General features: G+C 40.8%; 2 protein-coding genes and 1 non-coding gene across 4 annotated transcripts in view; 1 reads left to right on the top strand and 2 right to left on the bottom strand.

Moving 5' to 3' along the window:
- The window catches only part of syne2a (spectrin repeat containing, nuclear envelope 2a), a 98063-nt gene extending 92348 nt beyond the window's left edge, over nucleotides 1-5715 (top strand). Inside the window, exons 105-114 of the mRNA XM_084738218.1 lie at nucleotides 523-811; nucleotides 2124-2192; nucleotides 2547-2689; nucleotides 2775-2901; nucleotides 3156-3358; nucleotides 3443-3619; nucleotides 4597-4725; nucleotides 4806-4997; nucleotides 5245-5330; nucleotides 5478-5715. Of these exons, the coding sequence (XP_084594344.1) occupies nucleotides 523-811; nucleotides 2124-2192; nucleotides 2547-2689; nucleotides 2775-2901; nucleotides 3156-3358; nucleotides 3443-3619; nucleotides 4597-4725; nucleotides 4806-4997; nucleotides 5245-5330; nucleotides 5478-5685 (1623 nt within the window). The 3' untranslated portion in view covers nucleotides 5686-5715. The remainder of the gene's footprint in view (nucleotides 1-522; nucleotides 812-2123; nucleotides 2193-2546; nucleotides 2690-2774; nucleotides 2902-3155; nucleotides 3359-3442; nucleotides 3620-4596; nucleotides 4726-4805; nucleotides 4998-5244; nucleotides 5331-5477) is intronic.
- Nucleotides 5716-10050: 4335 nt separating this feature from the next.
- esr2a (estrogen receptor 2a) lies at nucleotides 10051-27215 on the bottom strand. Of its 2 annotated transcripts, none has more exons than XM_084738215.1 (8): nucleotides 26700-27215; nucleotides 25928-26109; nucleotides 25316-25432; nucleotides 23998-24309; nucleotides 19511-19649; nucleotides 16080-16213; nucleotides 11752-11935; nucleotides 10051-11457 (listed from the first exon to the last, which is right to left on the bottom strand). In XM_084738215.1, the coding sequence occupies exons 1-8, from the start codon at nucleotides 27092-27094 to the stop codon at nucleotides 11220-11222; spliced, it is 1701 nt and encodes a 566-aa protein (XP_084594341.1). In that variant the 5' UTR covers nucleotides 27095-27215; the 3' UTR covers nucleotides 10051-11219. The 2 variants fall into 2 exon arrangements, with proteins under 2 accessions (XP_084594341.1, XP_084594342.1); XM_084738216.1 differs by having other exon boundaries at nucleotides 25943-26109.
- On the bottom strand, nucleotides 16626-16698 carry trnaa-agc (transfer RNA alanine (anticodon AGC)). The gene has a single exon. It is a non-coding gene; the product is annotated as a tRNA-Ala (tRNA).
- Nucleotides 27216-27625: the final 410 nt, after the last annotated feature.

Below are 27625 nucleotides of genomic sequence, written 5' to 3'. Positions count from 1 at the left end.
TTTACAGAGTTAACAATAAAATGTGGTATATAATGTGGCAACCAGAAACATAAGGAAAAAGTAGAGTACAAAATAAACCAATGAAACAGAAAAAAAATAGGAGAATTGAAAACTTTAAATTAAAAAAAAGTTTCACAGATGATTGTTGCTGACAGAGCTCTTGATTCCTCATCATACTTGCAGATCATGCATGTTTGTTTTCATACCTGAAATGTCTCCAGATTAACCGAAGAGCAAATGATCTTGATCTCATTATGAAAATTGCATCTTGCATGTTGCAAATTTAGTTGCGATGCTCAGGCTGCAGCAACCAGGACAACCGTGCACAGAGATCTTGAGCTGTGTGTAGGAGTCTGAACTGGCTCTCTGTGAATTTTTGAATTGATTTTTAGATTTTGCTGATAACCTTCGAGGTCAAAGAGTGAAGAATGGAGGTGATGTGATCAGATTTTCAGACTCTGTTAAAAGCCTTTGCAGCAGTATTTTGGATCTGATTCTGAATAACATATTTCTTTGCCTCAGATCAAAGAAGAACCGGAGCTCTCTGCTACCACCTTTTCCTTGGAGTCCAGCTTGGAGCTGATTGGTCGACCGTGGCTGGGACGGGGCCTGGGAAGCCTCCCGGCCACGCCCACCCACCTGCTGGCCTCACCGCTGGAGCGTTCAGGGCGGGAGACACCAGTCAGCGTGGACTCTCTGCCGCTGGAGTGGGACCACACCGGAGACGTAGGGGGGTCATCGTCACATGAGGATGAAGATGAGGACGAGGAGGAAGAAGATGAGGAGAGAACTTACTTCAGTGCACTGTCAGGTAGATTCACAGCATGTTCACAGACTTTTTATAGTTTCTATTACTGTGAGGGTTTAATTCTCACAAGTTCATAAAACTGTTACAGTTTGTCAGGTATTATCTCTTACCTGATGTTTCAAGATAAAATATGCTTTATTGTCCTTCAGCGGAAATTTGGCTTAAGCTGCAATCATTTTAATACAATATCTAGTCAACAAAACAGTACAGTGGTGCACCAAAGACATAACTAAAAAAAAATATGATAAAACTAAAAAATGATATGTAAAATATTGCAAAATCCTTTTGAGATAAAAGATATAAATACAGAGACATTGTGAAAATGTTCCTGGTCTCCTGGAATAGTTCTTGTGGTGGACAACGATTACCTGACCTTTGCTGGTAGCCAAACCAAAATGTACCAAAATGAAAGAGTTTAACATCTAATTTAATGGGATGTTATAGGTTTTGACAGGATTGTTTGGATTTTTTTAAGTGGGGTGAATAGTGAATTACCTACATTATATTGGCTGTTGGCACATCAGCAGAAGCAGAGTAGCAGCAAAACTTATTTTAATAACTTTGTTAAAAAAAAAAAAAAAATCAGTTTAATTGTATATTATATTTAGAATATTTCCACTGATTTACCCTGTTGTGAGACAGTCTGCTCTGAAGGGAAACCACTGTTATATAAGACAAATATTGCTCTCTCGTGCTCAACCAGACTCCATTTACAAAAACAGTAATTTTACTTTGCAGAACACTGGAGTTGCTAATGTACTGCTGCATCGATCTGTTAGTTTGTGTTGTTGTGTGACTTTGGTGAATCCAAACTAACCTTTTAAAACACTAAAGTCACACAACAACACAAACAAACTAACAGACTGAGGCAGTGGAAGACCAGCAGGTGTCATGTTCTGTGATGTAAAATTACTGATTTTAACAATGGAGTTTGGTTGGTTTGGAGAGAGGGATACTCGGCTTAAATAATTGTAGTTTCCTGTCAGAAAAGGTTGTCTGATGGCAACATAAAGCAGTGAAAATACTTCAAATATAACATACACTTAATTTGATACGGATTTATTTTTAAGTGAGTCTTTTTTTAGGTGGCTAAAATATGTTTATTTGCAGTACATTGCTTAGCTTCATGCACCAGGACTCGTGCTGCTTCCCTAAACTGGGTGCGTGTCAACCTCCATCAGCGATAGGTAATAAATAGACTGACTAACGATAAGTATGTCATACAATCCAAGCTTAAAAAGATGACAAAATTTCATGCACAAACACAAAGATAATCATCCGTACACCTCTAGTCTGAACCCCTCTCTCCCCTCAGAGGTGGAGCTCACTGAGAGCCAGGAGGAATTTGTCGAAGCCCCCGAGGCCCTTCGAGCCTCCTCACTGGGTAGGCACCTTAATAAATCCACTCACCGCTCCTCATGGTGAAACGAGTTTCCAGCAGCTCATGTTTCTTTTCGTGCTGTTGCTCTGATACTTCCTGTATGTGTGGTTTGGAAAATCCTTTCATGCCAACGCAAACACTTCCTACCTTTTTCTTTCGCTGACACTTTTTCTGCGTTTTACAAACACTGTGGTCTGAATTTAAAAAAGTAAGGTAGGATATAATTAAAGGTCAACACTCTCAAAGCCCTGGTAAGATTTTTGTTTTATTAGGTTGCAGAACAGGATTTAGGGTTTTTGCTGTAGCTGAGGATGTTGTGCATTAATATCTGTGGGTTTAACTCATCTTGTGTTTCAGTTTCAAGCAGGTCTCTGGCCGCACACGAGTCTCCAAGATGGCGATTACAGGGAGACGCAGAAACGCAGTCTCTCCAGCTGGACTCAGACAGCCACACCGAGGCTCCACCCACCCTCACCAGCACCCCTCTAAAGCAAGGCTATGTACGTTTCAGAAAATTCACCGCGACGGATACAACTAAACCAACAACGGCTGTCAGTACTAACAGTGTGTTTGTTGTGTCTCCAGTTGCGTCTCATGTCTCAGTGCAGCGGCAGCATCGAGAACATTAAACGAGTCTCGCTGATCCTGGACAACGAGGCGCAGCAGGAGGAGCTCGGTCTGACGGGACTGACGGCCTCTGACAAGCAGTCAGGTGAGAGACGCAGTGGCACATGACATGACATAACATAAACCATCTGGGAGCAGAGCCATGCAACAGAAACATGAGATTCATTCCTTTGAGTGAGGACAAGCTATTGCTGTGAAAAATATCAATATATCAATAAATCGATACTGAATATTTGACATGACTCTTGCGAACGCCTGTGAGTCAGTGTAAGTTTTTCACAGCACCTTGTGATGAAAAATTCAAACTAAATCCATCAGTAAATGTTTGCGCGCTCTCAGGTGTGATTGAACGCTGGGAGCTGCTTCAGGCTCAGTCCAGGAGCGACCTGAGCGCCGGGCCTCAGGAACCTCAACAGCTCACGTCTGACCTCGACGACATCACTTCCTGGTTAGAAAACGTGATGCCGGAGCTGGAGCGCCTCCAGCAGTCTGAGCCGGCGGCCAGTATTGAGGACATGGCAGCCAGAGCCAAAGAACTGAAGGTGAAAATTCAGATCAAATATAACAGATATGATGATGATGATGATGGATGATCAGCTTCTGTATTCATGGAGTTTCTCCTGCAGGACATGCAGAAGACATTTACTCGCTACAAGTCCGTCATGCTGTCTGTGAACCTGCGAGCTCAGGAAGCTCCAGAACTACAGGAGAGACTGGCGGCTATGAACCGAGACTGGAGCCGAGCGTGTACAGGCGTCCAGCTGTGGGACACCAGTCTGAGGAGGACGCTGATGCGCTGCCAGGTGAGAGGAACTGCCAAGTATTCAAAATGGACTTTAATACTCGAGTCTTGTGCCGTTTTGAATAAGGGAATGATTTTCACAAGTGAAATTTTTTTTACTCTCATTATCTCATTAGTGAAGTGTTACTTCTTTGTTGTCCTTTTTCTTAAGTTGAGCTATTGTGTAAATTTATTTCAGATTATCCCGCCTGATAAACATTATTCCAAACTAGAAGCAGCAGGTCATCAGAAACAGGAGTGGTCAGAGGCAGTGAAGCGGCTGTCTGTATTAAAATGCCATTCACACAACTGGTAGACATTTTTAATTTACCATAAAATAAACTTTTTCGCATTCCTTAAAGACTATTACAGCAGAGAGAGTTTTTAATGCAGGTTACCATGGTATCAGAGTTTTGTGTCAGACAAACGCTTATTAAAATTTTATAAAATATTATGACAGACTGTCAGTTTTCACGCCACGGTATCCTGTGATATTACACTGCTGAAACCTTACTTTGACATTTGGGCTCATTTTAGCAAATCACTGCAGTAGTTGGTCCAGTAATTTAATTCCATCTTTCTTGCATTTGATTCCCACAAACAGAGAAAGTAAATGAAGCTCTACTCTCCTGCTCCACTGGACTGATTTGCAACTATTTAATATTATTATGTTAAGATATTATGTCATACTATATTACTACAGTCACCACTATATTATATAATACTGTTGCATAATGTACAACATCAAATATCTATATTAATATAATTACATATTATATAAGTGAAGCCTTATATTTCTAAGTTTAATTGCTCTTGTGTAAGTTTCCATTTTAATTGGTGCATCTGAGCTAATAAATGTTATGTAAAGTGAATGTAATCTTTTTTTAAATGCAGTAACGTAGCCGTCATATTTTGCTTCATGTTAATTCATGTTATGCTCCGTACTAAAACAGATTCTGGCATCGACACAGTAACATCTTTTCTTTACCTTCCATACAGGAGTTCCACGAAACCCTCCACTCTCTGCTGCTGTGGCTGGCCCACGCAGACAGCCGACGCTACGCGGTGGACATCAGACACCCGGACACGCCCGACAGAGCCCTGCAACAGCACCGCAGCACGCTCACAGTAAGCAGATAAAGCCGTTTATCGAGGAGTATTTGCTTTTCCCGCTCGGACGCGCCCTCACCGTCTCTGAATGTTTGCAGGATCTGCGGGAGGAGCTGCAGGGCAGGCAGGTTCAGCAGGCGTCCCTCCAGGCTCTGTGGTCTCAGCTGCAGCCGGAGGACGAGGCCGAGGAGAGCGGCGAGGCCCAGGAGAAACTCCACGTGACGGGCAGCAAGCTGAAGCTGCTGCTGAGGCAGGTGGAGCAGGACCTCAGCGCCCTGCAACAGCGTCTGGTGAGAGTTTAACCAAAAAGTTTTCTTTGTTACTTAAAACAGCTGCTCTGAAGTTGTGATTCAAGTCTTTTAGGAACTTTTTAAGTTGTACAACCAATCAATTTAAAACAATACTTTCGATTTTAACTTTTATTAAATGCCTTTTCTTGGATGACATTTGATTTTAGGGTTTTTAAATCCTTTGGCAAACACAGGAAAGTAGTTTGTGCTTCAGAGATGGTGAACCATTTGTTTGTCTTTCATTCAGGGTTCTGAATCTGCACCAGATGAAAGTGCTTCTGCAGCTGCTTCTCAGGAGACCACGAATTCAAAGAAAGGTTCTTCTACTCAAAGGTCTGCAGAAAGACTTCAATATTTTATTATTACAGTACTATTCAGTTGTTTTAAATTGTGATTTGTACCTGAAAGTTCCACTGGTTGGTGTATTTTCTGTATTCCTGCAATCATCTTTATCCATGTGTCTCCATGTGTGACATGCAGAGAGAAGAGAGACTCGTCTCCGCCTCGGTCCCTCTTCTATCGGGTCCTTCGCGCTGCCTTCCCCCTCCACCTCCTCCTGCTGTTCCTGCTGCTCCTCCCGTGTCTGATCCCGCTGTCAGAGAGCGAACCCGGCTGCACTGGAACCAACAACTTCGCCAGGTCCTTCTATCCGATGTTACGCTACACCAACGGCCCACCGCCCACATGATCCAAATATATTTAAAAAAAAAAAGACATTTTGCAAACACAGTGAGAAACTCCAGTTTGTCACACTGGAATGTGAACAAACCATATAAAATTGATCTGTTAAGCTGATGAAGCGATTGTCATCTAAAAAGTCCAAAGTGTAGAAATTATATTCTATAATTCTATTTAAAAGTGTATTTTTAAAGATCTGATCTTAGAACAGATTGTATTTATTTCATAAAAACAAAGCCACCCATTTCACTGTATTTCAATCAGGAAAACACCACATGTGAATAAATAAATTAGTTTAGATCTTGACGCCGTCCAAGATATCAATCACTGCAGCCTCTTAAGATCTTTCCTTAAAGGGATAGTCTGAATTTTGGGGCTGTATGAGGAACCATGGTCAATTAAAAAAGGTTAACAGTTTGCGTTTATACTATATTTAGATTGTTTTCACTGTTTTACTTTGCCATCAGACAGCCTTTTCCAACGGGAAACCAAACCAACCAATCTTTGCCTGTTAGTTCGGATTCACCAAAGCTGCACAATAACACAAACAAACTAACACAGATCGAGACAGAAGTTGTTCAGTGAGGACAAATGACTGAATTTGTCAGTGGAGTCTGGTTGCTTTAGAGAGAGCGATATTTAGCTCATGTAACAGCAGTCGCCGAGGAAACCACAGTTTCCTGTTGTCTACTGTAGGTAATACACTGACTGTCAGTAAGTTCCTCACACAACCCTACTTCAAAAATCCAAACTGTCCCTTTAAGGAGCAGTAGATGAGGTCTCGACACTTTTGGAGGTTTAAAGCAGCAAAAAGGCAGACAGTAACAGGTGCGATACTTTAAATATGTGAGTTTGCTGGATGATAACAGAGGTGGAAACTAAGCAAGATGATGAAATCACAGTATTTCTATTCTGCTTGTGCTCAACATTGAATTTGATGGTCTAAACGTCACCGTCCAAACAGTGACAACTGAACAAGTCACTGCTTAGCTTCCATCAGATTTTATTTTTTTTTTAAATCCAAATGTACACTTTATCCTTGTCATGTTTATATTAAGATCCCACTCCTGCCACGGTCCTTAATCTGTGTTATTTTATGAACTGTTGACATTTCATTTTGTGTGATTTGACCCTGAAAACAAAAAGCATGCTTGATCTATTTTTTATGTTGGACTGAACTCTAGAAGAAAAGTTTATTTTTTACAAACTAAAGACACTGGAAAAATTTGAATGTAATCTTTCTAAAGGCCAACAGAGCAAAATTATGGCAATATTATGGTTTTATACACATAATTGTACATCCATATTTTTTTTAGATTCTACTTTTCTGGAGTAGTTTGCCTCCCAGCGCACTGGTTTGTTCAAACACTGTAGATTTAGCAGGATGATGATGTGTATGTACAGATGTAATAATATAATGCTTATTTATAACAAACGGTGGATTTATGTTCCTACTTTTCTGGTAGTAAACACTGATTGTCTTAACTCTGTTCAACTCTGCTTCTTTTTTCATTTTGCCTGAAGTCCTGATGAACATAATTGTGCTCTGAGTTTCTTTAACAATGTTTTAGGACTGAACTTACTTTTTAAATCCCTAAAAAATTATTTGTTTTGTTTATTTGAATATTTTTCATTAGTCAGATGAGAATATTGATACCTCTGTTGTGATTTCACATGAAATCCAGAGCTACAGTCTGGAGGTATTCGTATTCGCTCACTGATAAATCTCACATATCTTGTTTGTTTAATCCGAACACAAACAGAATCTCTCTGACACGACTCCAGAAAGTCTTTGCACCCGGCTGTGTTGTTTAGTTACAGCATCAACAGCCACTGTTTTTAAATTAGTTTGTCTGACTTTTAAGCACTGGAAAGAGAGTCAGGCCAGTCTGCTTCCAGTCTTAATGCTAAGCTAATTGTGCTAAACATGGAGCTGGATGCAGGAGGTACAGACCTAAGAATGGTATCGATCTTCTCATCTGACTAAATATGCTTCTTTCCAAAAATGTATCAGAACTCAAAGTGTTGAAGGGACAGTCAAAATCAGAAATACGTATTTTTCCTCTTACCTGAGGCCTTGGTTCAGGAAGCGGTTCTTCTGTTTTAGAGACAGAGACAAGAGAGAGATAAGAGAGATAACTTGAATCAAAATCCCAGTTATTAGTTTGTGAGCAGTAAAATGGCCTGTGCATAAATTAAACAACGACAAACTGAGCATCCAGCTGCCAGGATGAAGGTAACTGTGTTATGGGGACTCACCTGTTGGCTCTCGGCTCACTCTGCTTGGACCATCACCACTTTCTGTCGGTTCATTTTGTAGATAATAAACACGTGGACGATAACTACAAACAAAACCTGGCATGGAAAACAGTCCTCTCAACACAACAGTCAAACAAACAACAACTCTTCTCTCCTGTGGCCTCCAGCTGCTCCTCGTCATCTCTTATTTAATTACTCTGGCACGCCCCTTCCTGACTATCACTTACTGTGAAACCAGGTAAACCAGACAGCCAATCAGGAGACAGCGTGCCGTGACAATAGCAGTACAGGTAAGAGGGAAAATACATGTTTTTGATTTGGGGCTGAACTGTCCTCAGAGGTAAGAGCAGCTAATTCTTGATTTAGAAAACAGCAGTTTGGGAAAAATCCTTATTCAAGGACCACTTTCTAGCTTTTTCTGAAGCCTTAAGCCTTTAAAGAAAACTAAAATCATCACTGAATGTTAAAAATGTTGTCAAAAAGCATTCTTGTTTACAGTATATGATATATTGGGGTGACATGATATTTATAAATGATTCACAACATTCCTCACTGAATTTATTCAAATCTTACACTATTATTTGTAATTCAATCAGATTTTTTTTTTTGCACCAAAATCATTTTGGTATAAAGACTTACGATGCTGATTTCTTTACTTCATTGATGTGGATTTTGATAAATGTAGACTGTCACTTTACTATCTGTACAATATTTTTGCTTTATTTCATGGAGTAAACCAGAGAGAATAGGTGAATGTATAAAAATACAACAAAAACAAATGATCATCTGCCAACTGTTTCGTATGTGGAAACTGGGTTTCCACGGTAACCATCTTAATTCTCAATCCGAAAGATGGATGAACACGCCAGAGGTAATGTTTTATAACGTTTACACATCATTTTTAAAAGTGATCGACTGAAATTAAGCTGGTAGGCTATGGCAGGTTTTTTTTTTTTCCTGGGAACATAAAGTACATTTTCAGTACATGTACACAGTGACAGTACAGTCTGTATGGAGATGAAGAGTTCACGGCGGGATGTGTTCAAAGTCTGCATATTTTCACGTTCTTGCAGTGATCATGATTGTCAAAGCTGCGTTGCGACTGTGACGCTCTACTGTTCTGAGATACAAAAATAATTTCCATTTTCTTTAAGCAAAACTCGACAGATATGAGTGCAGTTTTGTCTTAAGAGCAATAGTGGTGATGATTCTTCACAGGAAACGAGGGAGACGTCTTAGAGCACAAAGCCAGAGGTGCACAGTGGGAATTAATTAACCTGGAGAAAGCCACTGGGGGTGAGTGTGGGGTGTAAAGTGCCCTCTAGAGGTGAAAGAGGGAAGAAAAAACATCATAGAGTGCTTAAGTGTACCTCCAATCCAGCTGATGTTCTGCTACCTTTCAGTTACTTCAGCAATCTTTCACTGACCTCTGATCAGTTGGTCTCTATTACTGAACTGAACAGTAAAAACTGACCATTGTGCCATTTTAATCAAGATTAAACAACAGTATTGTTTGAATTTAGCAACGAAAGCCTTTTTTAACCTCAAGCATGCTGAAAAAAATCGTCCTGGGAGCCGTGGTTGTTGAAAACTAACAGAATAATAACTTATCTCATGGGACATGTCGTTATTATCAGAGAAACAGTTTAACATTTCAGTCATCTTTTCCTGCCCAGAGTAAAATCAGAAGATTGAAACCACTCCTGCTTGTAAAGCAATCAGTTAGCTTAGCTTAGCATAACCCTTGTTACCAGCAACTCAAATAGGCCCAAACGCACTGAGAGCAACAACAGACGAGCATGAATTACTGTGCTGATGAACTGCAGGCATATTCATTTGTTTAGTAGTATTATTAATTATTTTTTTAAATAAAATATTGTCCACTGGGGGGAACAAACCCTTACTGCTGTTCAAGTCAGTCTATGTAATGATTTTTTTGTGACATTGGTAAATTATTATTTGAGAGTTTGAGTGTTTTCCACTACAGCGGACAGCAAAACTTGGGCACCAACACAGAACAAGAGGGAGAGACAGCGCCTGGACAGTTCATCATAGTAAATAGTAACGCAGGGCTGTTACAGATGTTTCATAGAGGAGACGAGTGTATGTGACTCACAGTCTGCAGCGTAGACCTTGATCAAAAAAAGCTTTAGATCACATCGACACTTCTGTACATATTTGCACACTTCCTCTGGCGAGTTTGTATCAAACATGTCCCAGTGTTTTTGTTCAGACATTTAAAACAAGAGGACGACTGCAAAATATGCATGTTAGATGCTTTCAGGGCGTTTGAGCCTTAAAGCTCACTGATAACTCAGTATATCTCATTTCTTCAGTTACAAAAGTGTACAAATCAAATGATCAACATATACATGTTGATTAGTGAGCTTTAGCGGTGCTCATGGACTGATTTCTCTACCGAGCTGTTTCTAGTTTTTATGCTAATCTAAGCTAAGCTAACCAGGAGCAGGATCTTGCTACATATTTACCGGACAGACGTGAGAGTGGTGGCAATCTTCTCATCTTTTCCCCCCCAAAATGTCAAACAATTCTTTTAAAATACTACGTTAAAATCAAGTTTTATCTGGAATTTCAAAACTTTAACCTTTTATAGGTACAATGACTGCATGGAAATATGTTTTTTTGTGTCGTCCTGTAAATTAAACACCTGACAAATCGAGGTAATTCATCATGTTGATGCAAAAATCCTGAAAATTCAATATCGACCCAGAGACATTAAAGGTACAGTTACCTGAAAAGAAGCTGACTTTATAACTATCATGCAACACGGGTTGTACATTTCTCTTTTTGTTAGCCTGGATCTCTGGGCCTCCAGAACAATACCATGGATGATGGGGAATTTGTGACTGCATGGACTTTAGAAAAGAGCTTATTTATATGTTTTTTTCATTGTCTATAGATGCTGCCTACCATCTATATAGCTAATAAAGCTACATATCTGGTAACAAAATCTCAGTGCTGGTGCTACCGGCCAAATTCTGACAGCATGTTCTTCGTGTTCCTGTTCCTTCCTCTGGCTTTTCGATATGTGGTGGTTTCATAAGGCAATGAATACTGCAAGTTTGGTCTGCGTGCAGAGAAACGTGTTGAAATTCAACTTTTGAAAAGTTCACCAGAAAGAGTGCACAGTGTGTCAAAGTTTCACCACTGAGAGTTCACAGAATTCAGCGCCGCTCTGCAGAATGTTCCAGTAAAACGTCTCATCAGTCTCGACTAGTTTTGTGCAAAGCGATGAAAATTCAATGCATCTGAATTCTGATCCCTCTACTGCGGTTCACCTCCACCTCCGGTGCTGCTGGGAGTCCAGGTGTTTGAGGGGCCGCTGCCAGAGCTCTGCTGCCAAGCGGGGGCATCGCTCCGGTCCTCGGGCTCCTGCTGGGGGGGCCGGCGAGGCAGACGGGAGCTGTGCATGATGTGGGCGTCCAACATCTCCAGCAACAGGTCGTACAAAGGCACCATGTTCTTCATCTTCATGCAGTGGAGGTGGTCCATACCTTTGTTACTGCACATGTAAGAAGAAGAGAAATAAAAGTAAAGAAAAACAGGAACAGAAAAATAAATGTAGGTGATTTTTCTGGGGCAGCGCAATGACTAGAGCTGCAAGGATTAGTCGATTAATCTATGAGTCGATCAACAGAAAATTAATTAATTAATCGTTTCAGTCATTTTTCAAACAAAAATGTAAGAAATTTCCTTCTTAAATGTGATGATGTGCTGCTTTACTTCGTCATTTATGACAGCAAATTAGAACATTTGTTTTGCGAGCATCATTTGCATGATGCAGAGTCTTTTTTACCTGACGTGGCGGATGTGTGACAGCAGCATGAGCAGGTGGGCGAGGCGGGTGTACTGCTGGCGGAAGGTGAGGCCGGTCTTGGCGATGGCCCACACCAGAGCGTCCGTGACGGCGTCCAGGAGTCGCAGCACCTTGGAGCGACTCTGCAGCTCCTCGCTGCCCTCCGAGGAGCTGAGGCACATGTCTGGAAACACACAGACAGACAAACATGTTGGCGTTAACATGATGGAGGTGCTTCATGCCTTCGTTACTGTGCATTAGAAAAAAAAGAAGAAAAACAGAGTAATAAATGCAGGTGATTCTTCTGCAGCACAGCAGTGAGTGTTATGAGTCGAGGTGCAACATTCAGTCGATTAATCGATGAGTCTGTAGAATTAATTGCCAACCATTTTGCTGATGGTTTCAATCATTTTTCAAGCAAAAACATCAAGCAGTTTCTGAAATGTGAAGAGATTTGCTGCTTTTCTTTGTCCTTTATGATAGTAAATGAAGAGTTTTGGGGTTTTGGTCCATTGAAGAAGAATTTGAACACATCACTCTGAGCTCTGGTAAACTGTGTTGAGCATTTTTCAGTTTTTTTTTGACATTTTATGTTGATCATAAAAATAATGGGCAGATTAATCGATTATGAAAATAACTGTTTGTTGCAGCCCTAGTAATGACAAAAGTGATGAGCACTTTGCATACTAATGCTCCATAAAACCTGCATATTAGATTGAAAAAGCCAATATTTTAGGAACTGAGGACCTTTAAAGAAAAAAAAAGTAACACACACACTGAAACAAACATTTTGACAAATCCGGGAACTGTTAATGAACTTCACCGAAAATGGTGATTTTAAAAGATGCACTTGTTCCGGTAGAAAAGAAACAGGATTGATAGAAGGACTGTAAGAAGACAGAAACAGAATTATAATAGAGAGACACGCTGTATGTGGGCTGTTTTTTTCCATCCATCCATCTTCAACTGCTTATCCGAAATCAGGTCCCCAGACATCTCTTTCCCCAGCTACATTAACCAGCTCTGACTTGGGGATGCCGAGACATTCCCAGACCAGGGTGGAGATACAATCCCAAACATCTAATCAGCCAATCACATGGCAGCATGTAGACATGGTCAAGACGACCTGCTGAAGTTCAAGCATCAGACAAGGGGAAGAAAGGTGATTTAAGTGACTTTGAACGAAACATGGTTGTTGCTGCCAGACAGGCTGCTCTGAGTATTTCAGAAAAATGATGGGCTGCAGCAGCAGAAGACCACAGCGGGCGCCACAACTGTCAGCTAAGAACAGGAAACTGAGGCTACAATTCACACAGGCTCCAAAATTGGACAATAGATGATTGGAAAAATGTTGCCTGGTCTGATGAGTCTCGATTTCTGCTGCGACATTCGGATGGTAGGGTCAGAATTTGGTGTAAACAACATGAAAGCATGGATCCATCCTGGTTGTGGTGGTGTGATGGTGTGGGGGATATTTTCTTGGCACACTTTGTTCCCCTTAGTACCAACTGAGCATCATTTAAACACCACAGCCTGCCTGAGTATTGTTACTGACCATGTCCGTCCCTTTATAACCACAGTGTACCCATCGTCTGATGGCTGCTTCCAACAGGATAACGCACCAAGTCACAAAGCTCAAATCATCTCAAACTGTTTTTTTGAGCATGACAATGAGTTCACTGTAGTCCAGTGGCCTCCACAGTCACCAGACCTCGATCCAACAGAGCACCTTTGGGATGTGGTGGAACAGAAGATTCACATCATGGATGTGCAGCTGACAAATCTGCAGCAACTGTGTGATGCTATCACGTCAATATGGACCAAAATCTCTGAGCAATGTTTCCAGCACCTTGTTGAATCTATGCCACGAAGAATTAAGGCAGTTCTGAAGGCAAAAGGGGGTCCAGCCTGGTTTTAACAAGGTGTACCTAATAAATTGGCCGGTGAGTGTCTGCTACTGTGTCAAAATGAGCAGATTGATACCTATGAAGTCAATACTTTAGTATCAACACCAGCACCAGTGCAACCAATCTGTCTGGTGTTAGACCTCATTCTGGCATTATTTGGTAAATTTTGTAGTAACCCTCACCCCTAGCAACCAATTATTCACAGCAGGTACAAATCTGAAATGGTAATATTTCTTGTAAACTGTGTTGTTGCCATGGGAGATGCTGCGGGAGAGTCAGGAGGATTATTCTTAGCGACGAAAGGTCAAACAGAGAGACTTGAGAGACATACATTAACTGCATTAGCCACTAGTCTTGTCTGGATTTTGTGTTCAGAGTCCTGTTACTTAAATTCAGTTAAAGTCTATTTTTCAGGGACATGGAATTAAAACACTAGATGCTCCAAATAAGACGAGATAAGAAAAGCCCCGAAAGGCAAGTGAGAAGAAGAAATGTGGTGATCTGATCTAAAATGTTTTGTTTCCTGTGTTTATGATTTGTAAAACCTGGCTTAAAAGGTTTAGCCAGGATCCTAATTATAAGTTCCTTCATTTTTTTTTAAATATGTGAAAAATAATCATGATCATTTTTATGTTGCTACAATAAGGAAGTTTGGCAGGTGACTTTTTCTTTTTTTTTTTGCCATGATCACATTTTGTTGTTGTAATACTCTTGTCAGCCGCATAACTTGCTAACGCACAATATAATATAGCTTGTGCTTAAAATACACGGAGAAATTAAGACTCACCTGGAAGAAAACATGACTGCTTTTAGTCCTATTAACATGAGGTAGTTGTGCTCGTCAGCACCTAGTAGCCAAATAGAGTATTTAGACGAAACAAAACGAACGAATCCATCGCTGGTTGTTTTTTTGTTTTTTTTGCACGCCTTTTAGGGTGATATTTGTCATTTTATTTAACTAATGTAATGGTCTGCTGCTGCTCTCATTCAGAAACACAGTACACACCCACTCAGCTGGACTGTGAGCGCACTGAGAAGAAAACAGCCTGCAGAGTCAGACTCTCTACACTCTTTTCACACAGTAAAACAAGGAATTAATTTGACCGAACCAGAGTTGGTGATTGTTGGAAGAGTCGGCAGACTAACAAGGTGGTTTTGATGAGCTTTACATGTTTTTTGGTTGAGTTTAAATGAAGTGTGTTTTACAAGGAGCACAGATTCAGAAGGTGATTGGCTGCATTTCTTTGTTTAAAAAGGAAAATAGGTGTGACAGTTTCATGTCTCCCAGCTAAGATTCAAGCAGAGAGGAAGAGGTGGAAGAGGGGGACAAAGACATCACCAGTCGCCGATGGATGGGCTGACGATGGTCGATTGCTGTTTTTTTTTTTTTTTTTTTTTTTTACTAATGTGCACTGGAAAGTTGAGACTGAACTCACGTCTGTGCAGGACAGCAGAGAAAAATGGGGTTTTAAGTGTTTTGTACCTTCTAACTGAATCTCTGTGCTGTTGAAGTTCAGCTTCTCTCCTGCGTTGCGGTTTCCTGATTTAGTTGCTTCATAACAGAAGCTTTTAAATAACAAAATAACAGGTGACTTATTAAGGAGAATTTATAGAAAATAAGATGTTTATCCAGCGTTTTACAGACGAGCACGTCAGACACACACCTTCAAGCTGTCGAGTCAAGCAGCACATGTGTATGAGAAGGGTGCAGAAGTGTTGCAGAAGTTAGCATCAGAGTCGACAAGTCGGAGCTGAAGCTAATAAAAATCCACTTGACCACTTGGCACTGAATGCTGGTTGCACCCTTTCCACAAAGCCAGATACTTGTGTGTGTTTTTGTCCAGAGTTATTCTTCATGTTCAACCGCATGTTTGCATTTGCATACCATTAATTTCTGAGGATGCACTCAACCATCTCTCCAAATGGATGCAGGCTACACAAAACAGCCAGTGCTTAGAGATGCACATGCGAAACCTTAAGTTTATCTCGAGTCTAAAAGGGGCTGCAGTTGTTGCTAAAACACTAATGTTCAAAGAGATAAATGCAGGAGTGGAAGACATGGAACAGAAACATGACCCCCATTTGCTTTCCTCCGCTGGAGACAAACAGAAACATTAGTCAGCAGTAATGACTCCCCGGTGAAGCTGCTCACCAGAGAGGCTCTGGAACCTGTTCGTCTTCCAACAGGTACTTTCTGTTACTGCCAGCATTCAGCACGACCAATAAGAGCAAACACTCAAACTATACACCGTGTTCCCATCAGGCCTTTCACTAAGTTAGAGAGCTGCTCCCCTTGCAAACCCTGTGCACACACAGATCAGATTACGTGCCGAGACACCAATGAAACACTCACGCACTGAAGCGTCACACAAACACGTGTATCTCTTTGTCTCGGAGGATGGACAAACACGTTCCACTCACTGGAGTTGAGGAGGATCATGGCCTTGAGACAGACGTACTCCTCCCTCCGCAGTTGGAGCTCTCTCACCCTGGACGTGGCAGCGATCAGCATGTCAAAGATCTCCACGAAGCCCTGCACGCAGCTCCCCTCCTCTCTGTCGAACAAACACACAAACACAACTAGTTATCTATCAGAAAGCAAACCTGATTCATAAAGTACCAAATCAGGCAGAAATAATGGGACATTTTGCAAAGATGCTGCAAGAGTTTCACTCTCATCAAGATCGAAAATACAGCAATGAAGCAGAACTTGTTGAACAGCTCACATTTTTATAAAGGTTTGGCTGAAAAGCTACTGCCCGCTGTGTTTACATGCGTGATTTTTAACATAAGAATGTAGCATTTTAGCTAACATGATGCCAGAATAAACAGCAGGGTTTTTTATCGGTGACTTTATTGGTCACATAAACACTCATACACAGTGTAACGTAGTGGCATTTGATCTCTGCATTTTACCCGCTCCAAGGAGCAGTGAGCAGCCAGTCCTAGTGCACGGTGGAAAACACCTGGAGGATGCGGGCATCGATCCCGCTACCTCTCGCATGCTAAGCGAGCGCTCTACCATTTGAGCTAATCCCCCACAATAATGTGAGTTATGTAAATATAACAAAAACACAAAGGGGATCTGTAAACATACAACTGCTTGAGTTTGAAATCTTGTTTCAGCTCTGGACAGCGTATGTCAGGGTCGTGTTAAATGTTGACAGAGATTTGCAAATCTCTGCTGGTTGCATCTGGCAACTGGCTCTAATTTTATTTATATTGTATCTATTAAGCACATGATACTGTTTTTTTCCCCTCGCACATCATTTTAAATGTCTGAATGTTTTTAATTATTATACAACATCACATCAGTGGCATAAAGTGGTCTTAAATTGACAATAATATTGTTTATCCTAATTGTTCCTCAGATGATATATTGTCCAACAAAAGTATAAATCATTACAGGTCTATTTAATCTACCTTTTCTATCAAATTTATCATTATTTTCCATTTTATCCTAATTTATTCTTATATTTAGACTTCTGTTACATTTCAGTGGGAAATATTGTCCTTTTTTACTGCACTACATTTAATCGACGGCTTCTCTTCACATTTTAATCTTACAAACAAAACATACGTTCAGTTTATAAAATATGATGTGTTGTTAAAGATTTAACAACCCAACAGTCTATGAAACAGTTAAAATTTGCTCCACCTCTACCAAATCAGTAACAACAACTCATTAATATAATAGTATATCTCAGACAGGTGCCGTTCTGTTTGATACGTAGTTTTACTTTTGATACTTTAAATAAAGTTTGCTGATTATACTTCCATACACTCTAGTGTTGTAACTATACTGAAATTTCTCATTTCCGTACAATACTACAACACTGAGGGCATAAAACTGTATATTTTAAACATCACAAAGCTTTAACATGACAACAGATAAAGAAGATGACACAAGTGACAAGAGGAAGACGGCACTGTGGGTAAATGAGAGGAAGCAGGAATAAGGGAACTGCAGAGGTGTGTGTCAACTCGCTGTCGGCGAGAAGAGAGAGCGAGAAACTGCAGCACTGATGCTGTGAAAAATTACAAAAAGTACATTTTTAATCACTAACTACCTGAGATTCACCTTCCCATGACTCATGCTCTGCAGGATGCACTACACTATTTCCAAGAAATTATACGATGATAAAAAAAAAAAAAACAACACAAAGGAAATCTAATTTTGCACAACGTAAACATGCCCTCGGTGAGAGAGAGGTCAGGACATTTTGTTCCCGTCTCTGAAGCGGCCGAGTGCCAGCAGATCTCCTGTTGTAACCAAATGTCAGTCAGAGCTGCAGGCCTCCTCATTAACAACGGTGTGGAGAGAAGATCTCGCTTTGTTATCACACTAATCAGTATCTCTCTCTCTGATTAAAACATGTTGAACACAGCTGCATATATACACACAAATGGAATAATGGCAAAACTTGTTGAAGACACAGGATATCCAGCTGGCTAAAAATTAACACCAATCACCATCCGAATGCTGTCAAAATATGCAAGTGGACTGTAGATTTGCTTCACTCAGACACAGAGCACCGTGATTTAATAAGGTTAGAACTCTTTAGTGCATCAGTCAGTCGTAAAATTAAATACGGAGACTAATCCCAGATCAAATGTTTGTTAAAGGGCTTTGAATGTCATCTTCTGTCTTTATATTGTTAAATGTAGTGTATTGTTTGGCAAACCTTTTCACCATCGCAGGAAATTGAGAGTTTGGCTTCAGCTTTTTACTTTTCACAATTTTACCATAACTTACAAAGTGCTGAAATCAGAAAATTATCCAGATTAAGAGCACCAGTAAATGATCAATTTATACGCAATCGTCTTTGTACATACAGATCGGAGGCGTCTGTTAATAACAAGGTGTATTTTGTGATTTATGCTCAGTTTACATTAGTCCCAGACTTCCACTTAATGTCATGTATTTTTATTATTCTTATAGGCTATCAGACTGAAATATTACAGTTCATATTCCCATCCAAGTTAATTTTTTCAACAATAATATTAATAAATTGACAATAAAGCGACTCAGACTTGGAGTCAGGAATGTCTTATACTTTATTACGATACTTTTCCAGGTGTTTTAGGTTTTTGCCGTGGTATCATTTCAGTATCGGTATCGAGATATTTTAGGCAGGTATCGTATCAAAAGTCAGAATTTTGGTATCGTCGCAAAAGTACAGTATACATCCTGTGAATCCCTGGGAAATCTGAATCGAGTGCAGGAACAGCAGATCACATGGTTTCTCAAACTCAATTGTTAACAAAACAATACAACAACTAGCAGCGTCTGCAGCACATCACAGCTGAGGAGACGGAGGTGCAGAGCTTTAAGCTGCTAATTAGTTTGTGAAATGCACTGTTGTTAAGTTACTTAACAATGACCACATCATTTTCACTTTTCTCTGTAACTCTAATATAACCCTGTCCCTGACAACCGTCATATCACTTGTGTATCTGTTTGCAATGCTAGCAAGGTAGTTAGCCAGCTATAGTTCGTCAGTACGGTCAGTAATGTCTTATATACAAGGCAAAACTTTTCCATGTGGAGCACACCAAGTTGATTTCAGTCTTCAAACAGCTACTTAGTCGAGTCTGGTGTGCTTTTGATTGGTTGGAGTAAAAAACTTGCAGCCACTCAGCCCTTTGTGGAATAATCTGGACATGCCTGATATGAGGTATCAAAATTTTTACCCCCTTATATCAAAACTGAACCTAAATATCTGGTATTAGTCAGGGTCTCATATAAAGAAGTACTAACAGGATGTAAATATGTTCAACCAAACATCCACAGTAATGATCATTTTAATGAAGCTTTGCGAGGTGAGGTTGTGAGTTTTTGGCGGTGGTACCTGCTCAGGCTGAGGTCAGGGGAGAAGATAAGTTTCCCTGGATGGTCCACTGACCTCCACATCAGTCCGACCATCAGCACCTCCAGCCAGCAGCACTCCAACAGATGCACCTGGTCCAACAGGCTGAGCTCCACGAACCCTGTGAAGAAAGACAAAAAGACAAGTAATACGTAACCGCGTGCTGCCGGAACGGCTCTGCATGGACAGCAAACGACAAAACCTAATCCGTAATCAATGACTGCCACATACAACTGTACCTTAACCTCTCTTCTGAGTATCCAGAGAAAAAACTTTCACTGTCTCACTGTTCAAACTAGTGCTGAGACGGTTAGTTGATTGATAAATAATTTTGAAAACTGATGCATTTAATTTCTAGAACCAGTTTGTCAGATTTAGTGGCATCTAGCGGTGAGGTTGTAGTTTACAACCAGCTGAACGCCGTTCACCTCACAGGACTCAACGGTAAGGACTGCCCGCTCTCTCAGGGCAACTAAAATGACACGTCGGGCAAGTAAATCTGGCAATCCGCTTGCAGTGGTAAAACAAAGAATTAAACCATTAAACAATTTGATTAATCCTTCAAGTAATTTTTCATGCAAAATGGCAGAAATGCTGTTTTCAGCATTTCATGAAGATTTCCCACTTTTTTCATTTATTATCATATTTAACTGAGGTTTTAGACTGATACTTAAAGATATCACCTTGGACTGGGATGGACATTTTTAACTATTTTCTGAAAAAAAAAAAATAAATTAAAAAAATTAAAAAAATCAATGTTGAACCCTGCCTCACTCTCCCCTTCTGAGACCCTGGAAGGAGAGTCTACAAACAAAAAGAAGCAGAAAAAAAAAAACATGAAAGGCCATATTTAGCGCCAGTGTTTGATTTGTCCACTCTGGGCTACTGTAGGAACATGGCGGTGCAACATGACAGCCTCTGTGGAAGAAGAGCCAGGCTCTCATTATAAGATAACGACAACACGATTCTCATTTTCAGGCGCTTGCACAATAATGGAAACAAACTAGGGAATATAATATTTAATTTCTGACAGATTCTGCCAATAATTCCTGGTCATTTTTTGTGCAAAATGCAGAAACTCTGCTGGTTCCAGCATCTCAAATGTGAGCGTTTACTGCTTTCCTCTGATTTTTAGCACTGTGATTTTAATATTTGTTGGTTTTGGACTTTTCCAACAAAACAAGCAAAGTGAAGACATCAGTTGGTTTCTGGGAAATTGTGATGTTTTTTTTTTTCCACTATTTTCCAGACATTTTGTAGACAAAACCATCATCTGGCCCCAAATTAGGTTTGAACCAGGTTAATTTTTTGGTCATGTACACATTGTCGAGAACAGTCTGTTCCCTTATCTCATTTCAGCCAGGCAATGAGTGACTCTCCTATCAAGGACGCTCAAACATGTCATTTTAGGGTGAGGTAAAAGGTTTCTGTGTCATAATATCTGCCTGAAGCGCAAGGAGGGGACGTCGCCCGATTTCAGCAATGACATGAAGTCATGACGTGGCAACGTTCATATTCTGCACGGAAGCAGTCTGAATCACGCAGCACATCTAATAAACAGAGTCGCTCTATAATAAAAGTTTTATTGTCCACCTCCAATTCCAAAAACACTGCAGAGCTCGACACACGTGTTAAATAAACCAGGGACAATTACTGTGTCTGGACAGTCATTAACTGCTCAGATGACTAAGCGGCTCTGCAGGGATGTTCACAAAGATGAGAGGCATAAAATATATCTGGATAAGACTTTCTGGGTGTCATTAAGGCAGTTTTATCTTGATGTTGGGGATGTTTAGTAAAACCAACAACCTGTGTTGTGATATTTACCTCTTACTCCTGTGTCTGCATGACATTTTGTTTTTCTTAAAATGATATACAATATTCCTGGACCCAGACGAAAACCTGACACATTAGCTTGTGAAAAATATGCAATTGTAAAATAATGCTTGCAACTGCAGGATAGAAGATTCTTAACATCTTCAAAACTGTTGCAAGTTTCAACTCAGTGATTTGAATCTAATCATCAATGCAAAAGTCTTACAGCAGAAGAATAGTCTAAAACTGGCAAATACTCACTGCTGTGAGCTCGATGAAAACATTTCTACCACTCCCACTGGGTAAGATTTGAGGGGATTAATTATCAGAATATGTCAGAAAAAGAATATAATGTTCATAAGTATGTTTTCACTGGTATATAACTGGTATAGTAATATATAGTTCAGAACAGACAAACCAAACAGTGGCTCTAGATGCAGCCTTTTGAGTTTTATGTGAGTTTCGCAGCCACCGCAGCTTCTCCTTGGAAGGCAAAAGTGAGACAAGGTGTTTGCAATCTGCAGGCTACACAATGATTGCTTAAGTATGACAGTAGGAGATAAGGGATGATTAGCCTAGCTTAGCATTATAAGTGGAAGCAGGTGGAAACTGTCTGGCTCTGTCCAAACTTCAAAAACAGCCTCTAAGTTTTAGCAGTTCACATCTTTTATCTTCTGTCTTTAATCCCTACACAAACAGAAATATAAAAACATCACGTTATATTTTTATGGGCAGTAACGAGCTGCACGCAAACTATTTCTTGGTCGAGTGCAGTGACTAACAAATACTTCAGGTGTACAGATTAACTTATTAACTGCATAACTCTAGAGAGGTCTGGCTCAACCAATTATCATTCTGGAAGGGGAGGAGAAAAAAACACTTGTTTATGCTTGTTTGATGATCAGTTTGTCTTAGCATAAAGACTGGGATCAGAAGGAAACGGCTCTTTTTCAAAGTTCAAAGGATAACCCGTCTCCCTCCTAAATTGAAAATTTTTTGCGTTTCTGTTTGTGTCCAGATTAAACAAACAAGACGCGGCAGGCCAAGTTGTGAACTTTAGAGGTGGTTTTGGCAGGAAAAACTAAAAAAGAAAAAGAAGGAAGGGTCTTAACATCACTACAGAACATTCTCTGCTGCAGAAGTCAGAAGTTCTACTTAAGTTTATAGGAGATGCGATGTCAATCATGCTATCTGGAGACGAACAGTAAATAAACGAATGCGCACATTTGGAAAAGTCAGTCAGTATGTAATTTTCTGAAGTGCATTCTTCCATTTTACTCATTTGTTTTTGAGGCACTCCTTCATCAAAGTTCGTACTACATAGATATGTTGGGTTTTAGTGTGCTTCTCCCAGAGTCTGACATCAAGCAAAGCACAGGATGTTCTTTAGTGATGTAATGACCCTTCCTTCTTTTTTTTGTTTTTCTTGCCAAAAGCCCCTCTGAAGTTCACAACTTGACATGTTGTATCTTGTTTGTTTAATCTGTACACTGACAGAAATGCCAACATTTTCAGTTCAGGAGACAGAGAGTTTATCCGTTGAACTTTGTAAAAGACAAGCTGTTTCCTCCTTTTTTCCAGTCTTTATGCTAAGCTAAGCTAAGCTTTAGCTAATCATAAAACAAGCCAGGGTGTGTATTTCCTTCTATTCCAGAATGAAATAAGAGTTTAGCCAGACCAGCTCTCCAGCTCTGGAGATGAAGGTCTGGCCATGTGAGACCGTTCTTACTCTGACAAATCATCAAGTAGTAAGTTTTTCTGGAGCTATGGGCTGATTAGCTTAACTGGTTTTGCATTTTTACATTCCCTGTTTAAAAAGTTTAAAAAGTACGCCTAGCAACACCACGGGATAAACTACTGTGACCAGGTCAGTGACCAAATTTTTAATTAAATGTAGACTCCTCCTCTCTTAATGCTAATCCAAATACACATTTTTAACACCTTTAACTGTGATTTAGAAGGGCTACGCAGGTAACATGCTTTGGTTGAGACACATCTGATAGCTTGAGCGGTATTCCTGCCTTTTTCAAACCAGGAAGTGAGACAGGGGTCCTTAGGGTATAGCTAACACTTTTTATGCCTGATTAAATCATGCAAATCTGTCTTTTAACACATTTTTTAATTGTTTGAAGTTGTGAATTCTTGTCTCGGACAAAGGCACAGACCAAGTTTAGAGATTAAAAAAATTAAAGCATACCAAAACATTTCATAAATTACATTTCATATATATAAATGGTTGGTATTAATCATGTTTTTTTAGTAGGACATGATTTGTCCTAGTTCTCATGAATAGGTGTATCATGCTGAAAATACATGAAACCAGAATTTTCCTCGTTTTGTAATTTCAGGGATAATAGCATTGGATATTTTGCTGATATACTGACGGTCAAACTGGAAATGGCTCTTTTTCATTTCACAAATTTGGTAACTTAGAAAGCGACGCCCCACTGTGTAAAGTAGATGGGTGAAAATCTGTTATACAAACTGCACTTTGTAGCACAATAAAGAAACAAGCTCAAAGAAGGCGTCACTAAGGGAAACAATCCTTAATGGATTCTGGATGATGTAAGTGTCTTCAGATAAAAGCATCTGTAAAATATAATTCTAATTCTCTTTTAGGCTTTTTAAAGGATCCCTGATTCCCCGACACACACCTGGAATCTTCTTGGCCCAGCTGATCATGTGAACCAGCTCCTTATCTGCCAGGTTGGTGAGCGACATCATGACGTTTGCTTCGGTCAGCGGCCTCCTCATGTCCTTCATGAGGTAGATATCTGGTGGCTCTGCCTCCATTATTCGCTCAATCAGCTGCTCGGGAGTCATTGCAGGAGGGTGGGGCGCGTTTATCGAACCCATCGCCGCTGGTTCGGGTAACACGCTTGGTCCGTTAGGTCTTCCCTGTGAGGACAGACGGGTCACTCGCCTCGTCTGGGAGCTCCTGTAGTTTCCTCGCTCCTTTCGCATCCCTGAGTCAAAGAAAACAAGAAATACAACATTTTACATCTGTCTGAGGCAAATTTCACCATCCATATTTGTGAAATGTGGCTGTTTTCTGCTGAGAATCTGGCCCATGACCGTAGGACCACGCAGAGCTGAGACGCAGAGTCAACAGACAGCTGCTCAGAGCCGTGGGCCTCTGGGTGAGAGGGTCGGTGGCAAACTGGAGCTTCTGTAGATTAAAAAAAAACCTCTCTGATGCAGACTCAGAGAATTTATTGGCAGGAGGGCAGCTCAGAATGTGTTTCAAACTTTAGGGATTAGAAAGCGAATTTTTTTTCACTCCTGTGTCTCATCTCCCCTGCAGAAGCGACCCACGAAGAAATCACGGGCCTGTGGACCAGCCAGACAACAGCTCCGCGTTTGTTTTTTAAACTGTTGGGATTAAAAAGTGAATTTATTTTAGTTTCTCTCCTCTGTCACTGTGTTTACTCACAGGTATCTACTTTATTACATACAGCTGATGTCTATCAGCCCGTGCTTGCTCACGATTGCCCCACTGTGGGACTAACAAATCTTATTTTAGACTCACTCTTCTTTTACCTCCACCGCCTCCTGAAGAAAATATCTGGCCCTTTAGCTGCTACATGCTCCACTATGTACACCAACTTGTGAGTAATTTTGTTTGTCTGCTGCCTGAGGCTGGACAAGTGGAGTACAGTAGCTTTTTTCTCCAGCTTGTACTGCTGTTGAACAGATTAATTTTTCATGGAAATTAACAACAACCTCCCCTGGCTGGTGTCCCGGAAAGGGAGGAAACATTCTTGAATGAACAAAGCCACAGGGAGTTTGTGATCACCTGAATTTTCATATAACAGATGACATTTAACAAAAATCATGGCAGCATGTTGGTTACAAAACAAAAGATGTCAGAGTTTCTTGCTCGTTGGTGCAGAAAAAAAAGAAAGCGCAACAACCACTGATGGAAACAGAAGGGCAAAAGTAACACAAATAAGAGAATGGAAAGACACTAACCACACTTCGTCATGCCAACTTCATAGCATTTAGAAAGGCGACACGCCTGGCAGCTCTTGCGGCGGTTCTTGTCTATAGTGCATTGATTGGTTGCTGGGCAAATGTAGTCGTTGTGTCCTGAAACAAAGAGAAGAAGAAAGACAGAAAATGGGATCATTCCTGAGATCTGATCTGAGAACTAGTGAAACTGAGGATAGCTCAGACAGTGAGATTCTGCTGCAGTCAATGCAAGACAACAAAAACTCAAAGCTCATGGTTTAAATGTCAGAAAACTTTTTTTCAGAATGAGACTTTGAATGAGATGAACTTCAGTCTTGTAGGAGATCATAAATACTGTGACTGTTAAAATCCTAATGGAGTTCAGTGAGAGTTGTGCACATGTATGCATGCCTTTATGATTGTATTTAAAATTGAGATTGAGCTCTGTGAGGCTGTAATTTCAAAGTGGTGAACTGACTGACAGGTCGACAGTGCTATCCCGAGAGCCACGGCATTAGCATGGCTAAAAAACAGTCTACTGCCTATTTGCCAAAATAACCACACAGTCTCTTGAACTCCTCATTAAGTCCCAACAGAAACTGTTTTTCCACCACGCATGCAAAGATACTGTACGTTTTTGTGGCTCACTTTGGATGCTCCTCTTGAAGAAGGCCTTGCACCCCTCACAGGACCAGACGCCGTAGTGGTAACCAGAGGCGTAGTCGTGACACACAGCACAGTAGTGGAGGTCCACCTTCCCGCCGGATGACACCACGGCCTCCTCGCTCTCCTGAGAACGTCTCCTGCCACTCCTACTAACGGACAAGTTTGAATCGTCGTTAAGAAACATGGAATAACTAATTTGGCTTCAGTATGCAAGTCAGTTTTAAATCGGTGTACGGCCATTGTAATAAATCATTGTCACATCAGTAGCATGATTTAGATTCACTGAAGTTAACAATTAGATAAAACAGGGGACGATCTGGAAAGACCAGTGGAATGATTTCATATTGATCATATTGAGCAATTTCAAAAAATATGTAAATGTTAATGCTGACTAGGGCTTAAACAATCAGTCAAATAATCAGATAAGTCATTTATCAACCAAAAATGCTTTACATTGGCTGCTCCATGCATGTCAAATGCAAGGAATTTCTGCTTTTCTCAGTTTTATATCATTGTAATTTAATATTTTGCGTTTTTTGGACAATTGGTTGGACAAAATAAAGCCACTGATGCTTCCTAAGTCGCGCCCAATTTTGCTCTGTGCTCCAAAAACAGTTAAGCAAGCTTGGCGATCAAGAAGTTTTGGCTTCACTTTTCAGGATCTGTCATGTTGTCCATCTATATATATGTCAATGCTTAAAACAGTCTGCAAGAGTCAGGAAGTGATGCACCACCCTACCTGGTTGTCGACCCGTTGTTTGGTGTTGACAGCTCCATCCACGGACTCTGGATTGGCTGTTCGGACTGAGGCCGAGCCTGGGAGTGATGCAGGGATATGGGGGACCCCATGTGACGATGGTTGGGCCAGAATAAGGAGGGACTTAGCGACTGATGGACAGAGGAGCAGTCTGAGATACCCGAACTGGAGTAACTGAAGATGGTCGGACTGTAGAAGGGGATAGTGGTGAAGTCATGGCCGAGGTCGGTGTAAGGGGAGGGGATGCAGACGGGCTGGCTGGTTTCCATGGAGGAGCTGAAGATCGGGGAGATGACACCACCGCCAACTCGACTGGAGTCCACCTTCTGGAGCTGGAGGAGAGGCTGATCCTTGTCTGGAAACGAGGCAACGGCCATCGCAATGACAGACGCTCACAGTATCGCTAGATTTACCACATCCTCAACAAAGAATATGGGTTGAGGATAGAGTCATTTTTACCTTGGCGTCAAGGTCACTTGAGTACAACTACTGCTACGAGTACTGGCGCTGAAACAGAATAAAAGACGAGCAGGATAGTTTACATTGTAAATTCCCAGGATGACGGACGACTCCAGTCACACCTGTGGCCGACTTCTATGTGCTCTGCTCACTGTGAAATGCCAGCGCTGGGATAGATCGCATGATCAAACTGACAAGCAGAGGGAGTCGATGCTGTGAAATGATGCAGAGGTCAGTGAACACACAGGACTGCAGTCCGTCCACCCCGGAGCAGCGAAGATGTTCAGAGCTCAGTCTCGGTCCAGCCATGAGTCTCACATCGTTCAGCAGTAACACCCGGAGTCAGATGTTTGTCAACGCCTGGAAGACAAAGAGAAAAGCAAAGTAGTCCAACTACTTTAATACTGAAGCTGAATTTTCTGAGTGACCCTTCATTAAATTTGTTCTTA

Source organism: Lutjanus erythropterus, chromosome 15 (genome assembly GCF_056507025.1).
Source record: "Lutjanus erythropterus isolate fLutEry1 chromosome 15, fLutEry1.hap2, whole genome shotgun sequence".
NCBI classification, from domain to species: Eukaryota; Metazoa; Chordata; class Actinopteri; order Lutjaniformes; family Lutjanidae; genus Lutjanus; species Lutjanus erythropterus.
The sequence above is the reverse complement of the archived record's forward strand: the minus strand, read 5'-3'. Positions and strand labels throughout refer to the sequence as shown.

Excerpts from the sequence above, each read along its gene's own strand:
- esr2a (XM_084738215.1), bottom strand. The coding sequence starts at position 27,094 with ATGGCCGTTGCCTCGTTTCCAGACAAGGATCAGCCTCTCCTCCAGCTC. Across the intron at positions 16,214-19,510 it reads CCTGACCTCAGCCTGAGCAG|AGAGGAGGGGAGCTGCGTGC; the intron begins GTACCACCGCCA and ends TTTGTTCGACAG. Across the intron at positions 11,936-16,079 it reads CATGATCCTCCTCAACTCCA|ACATGTGCCTCAGCTCCTCG; the intron begins GTGAGTGGAACG and ends GTGTGTTTCCAG.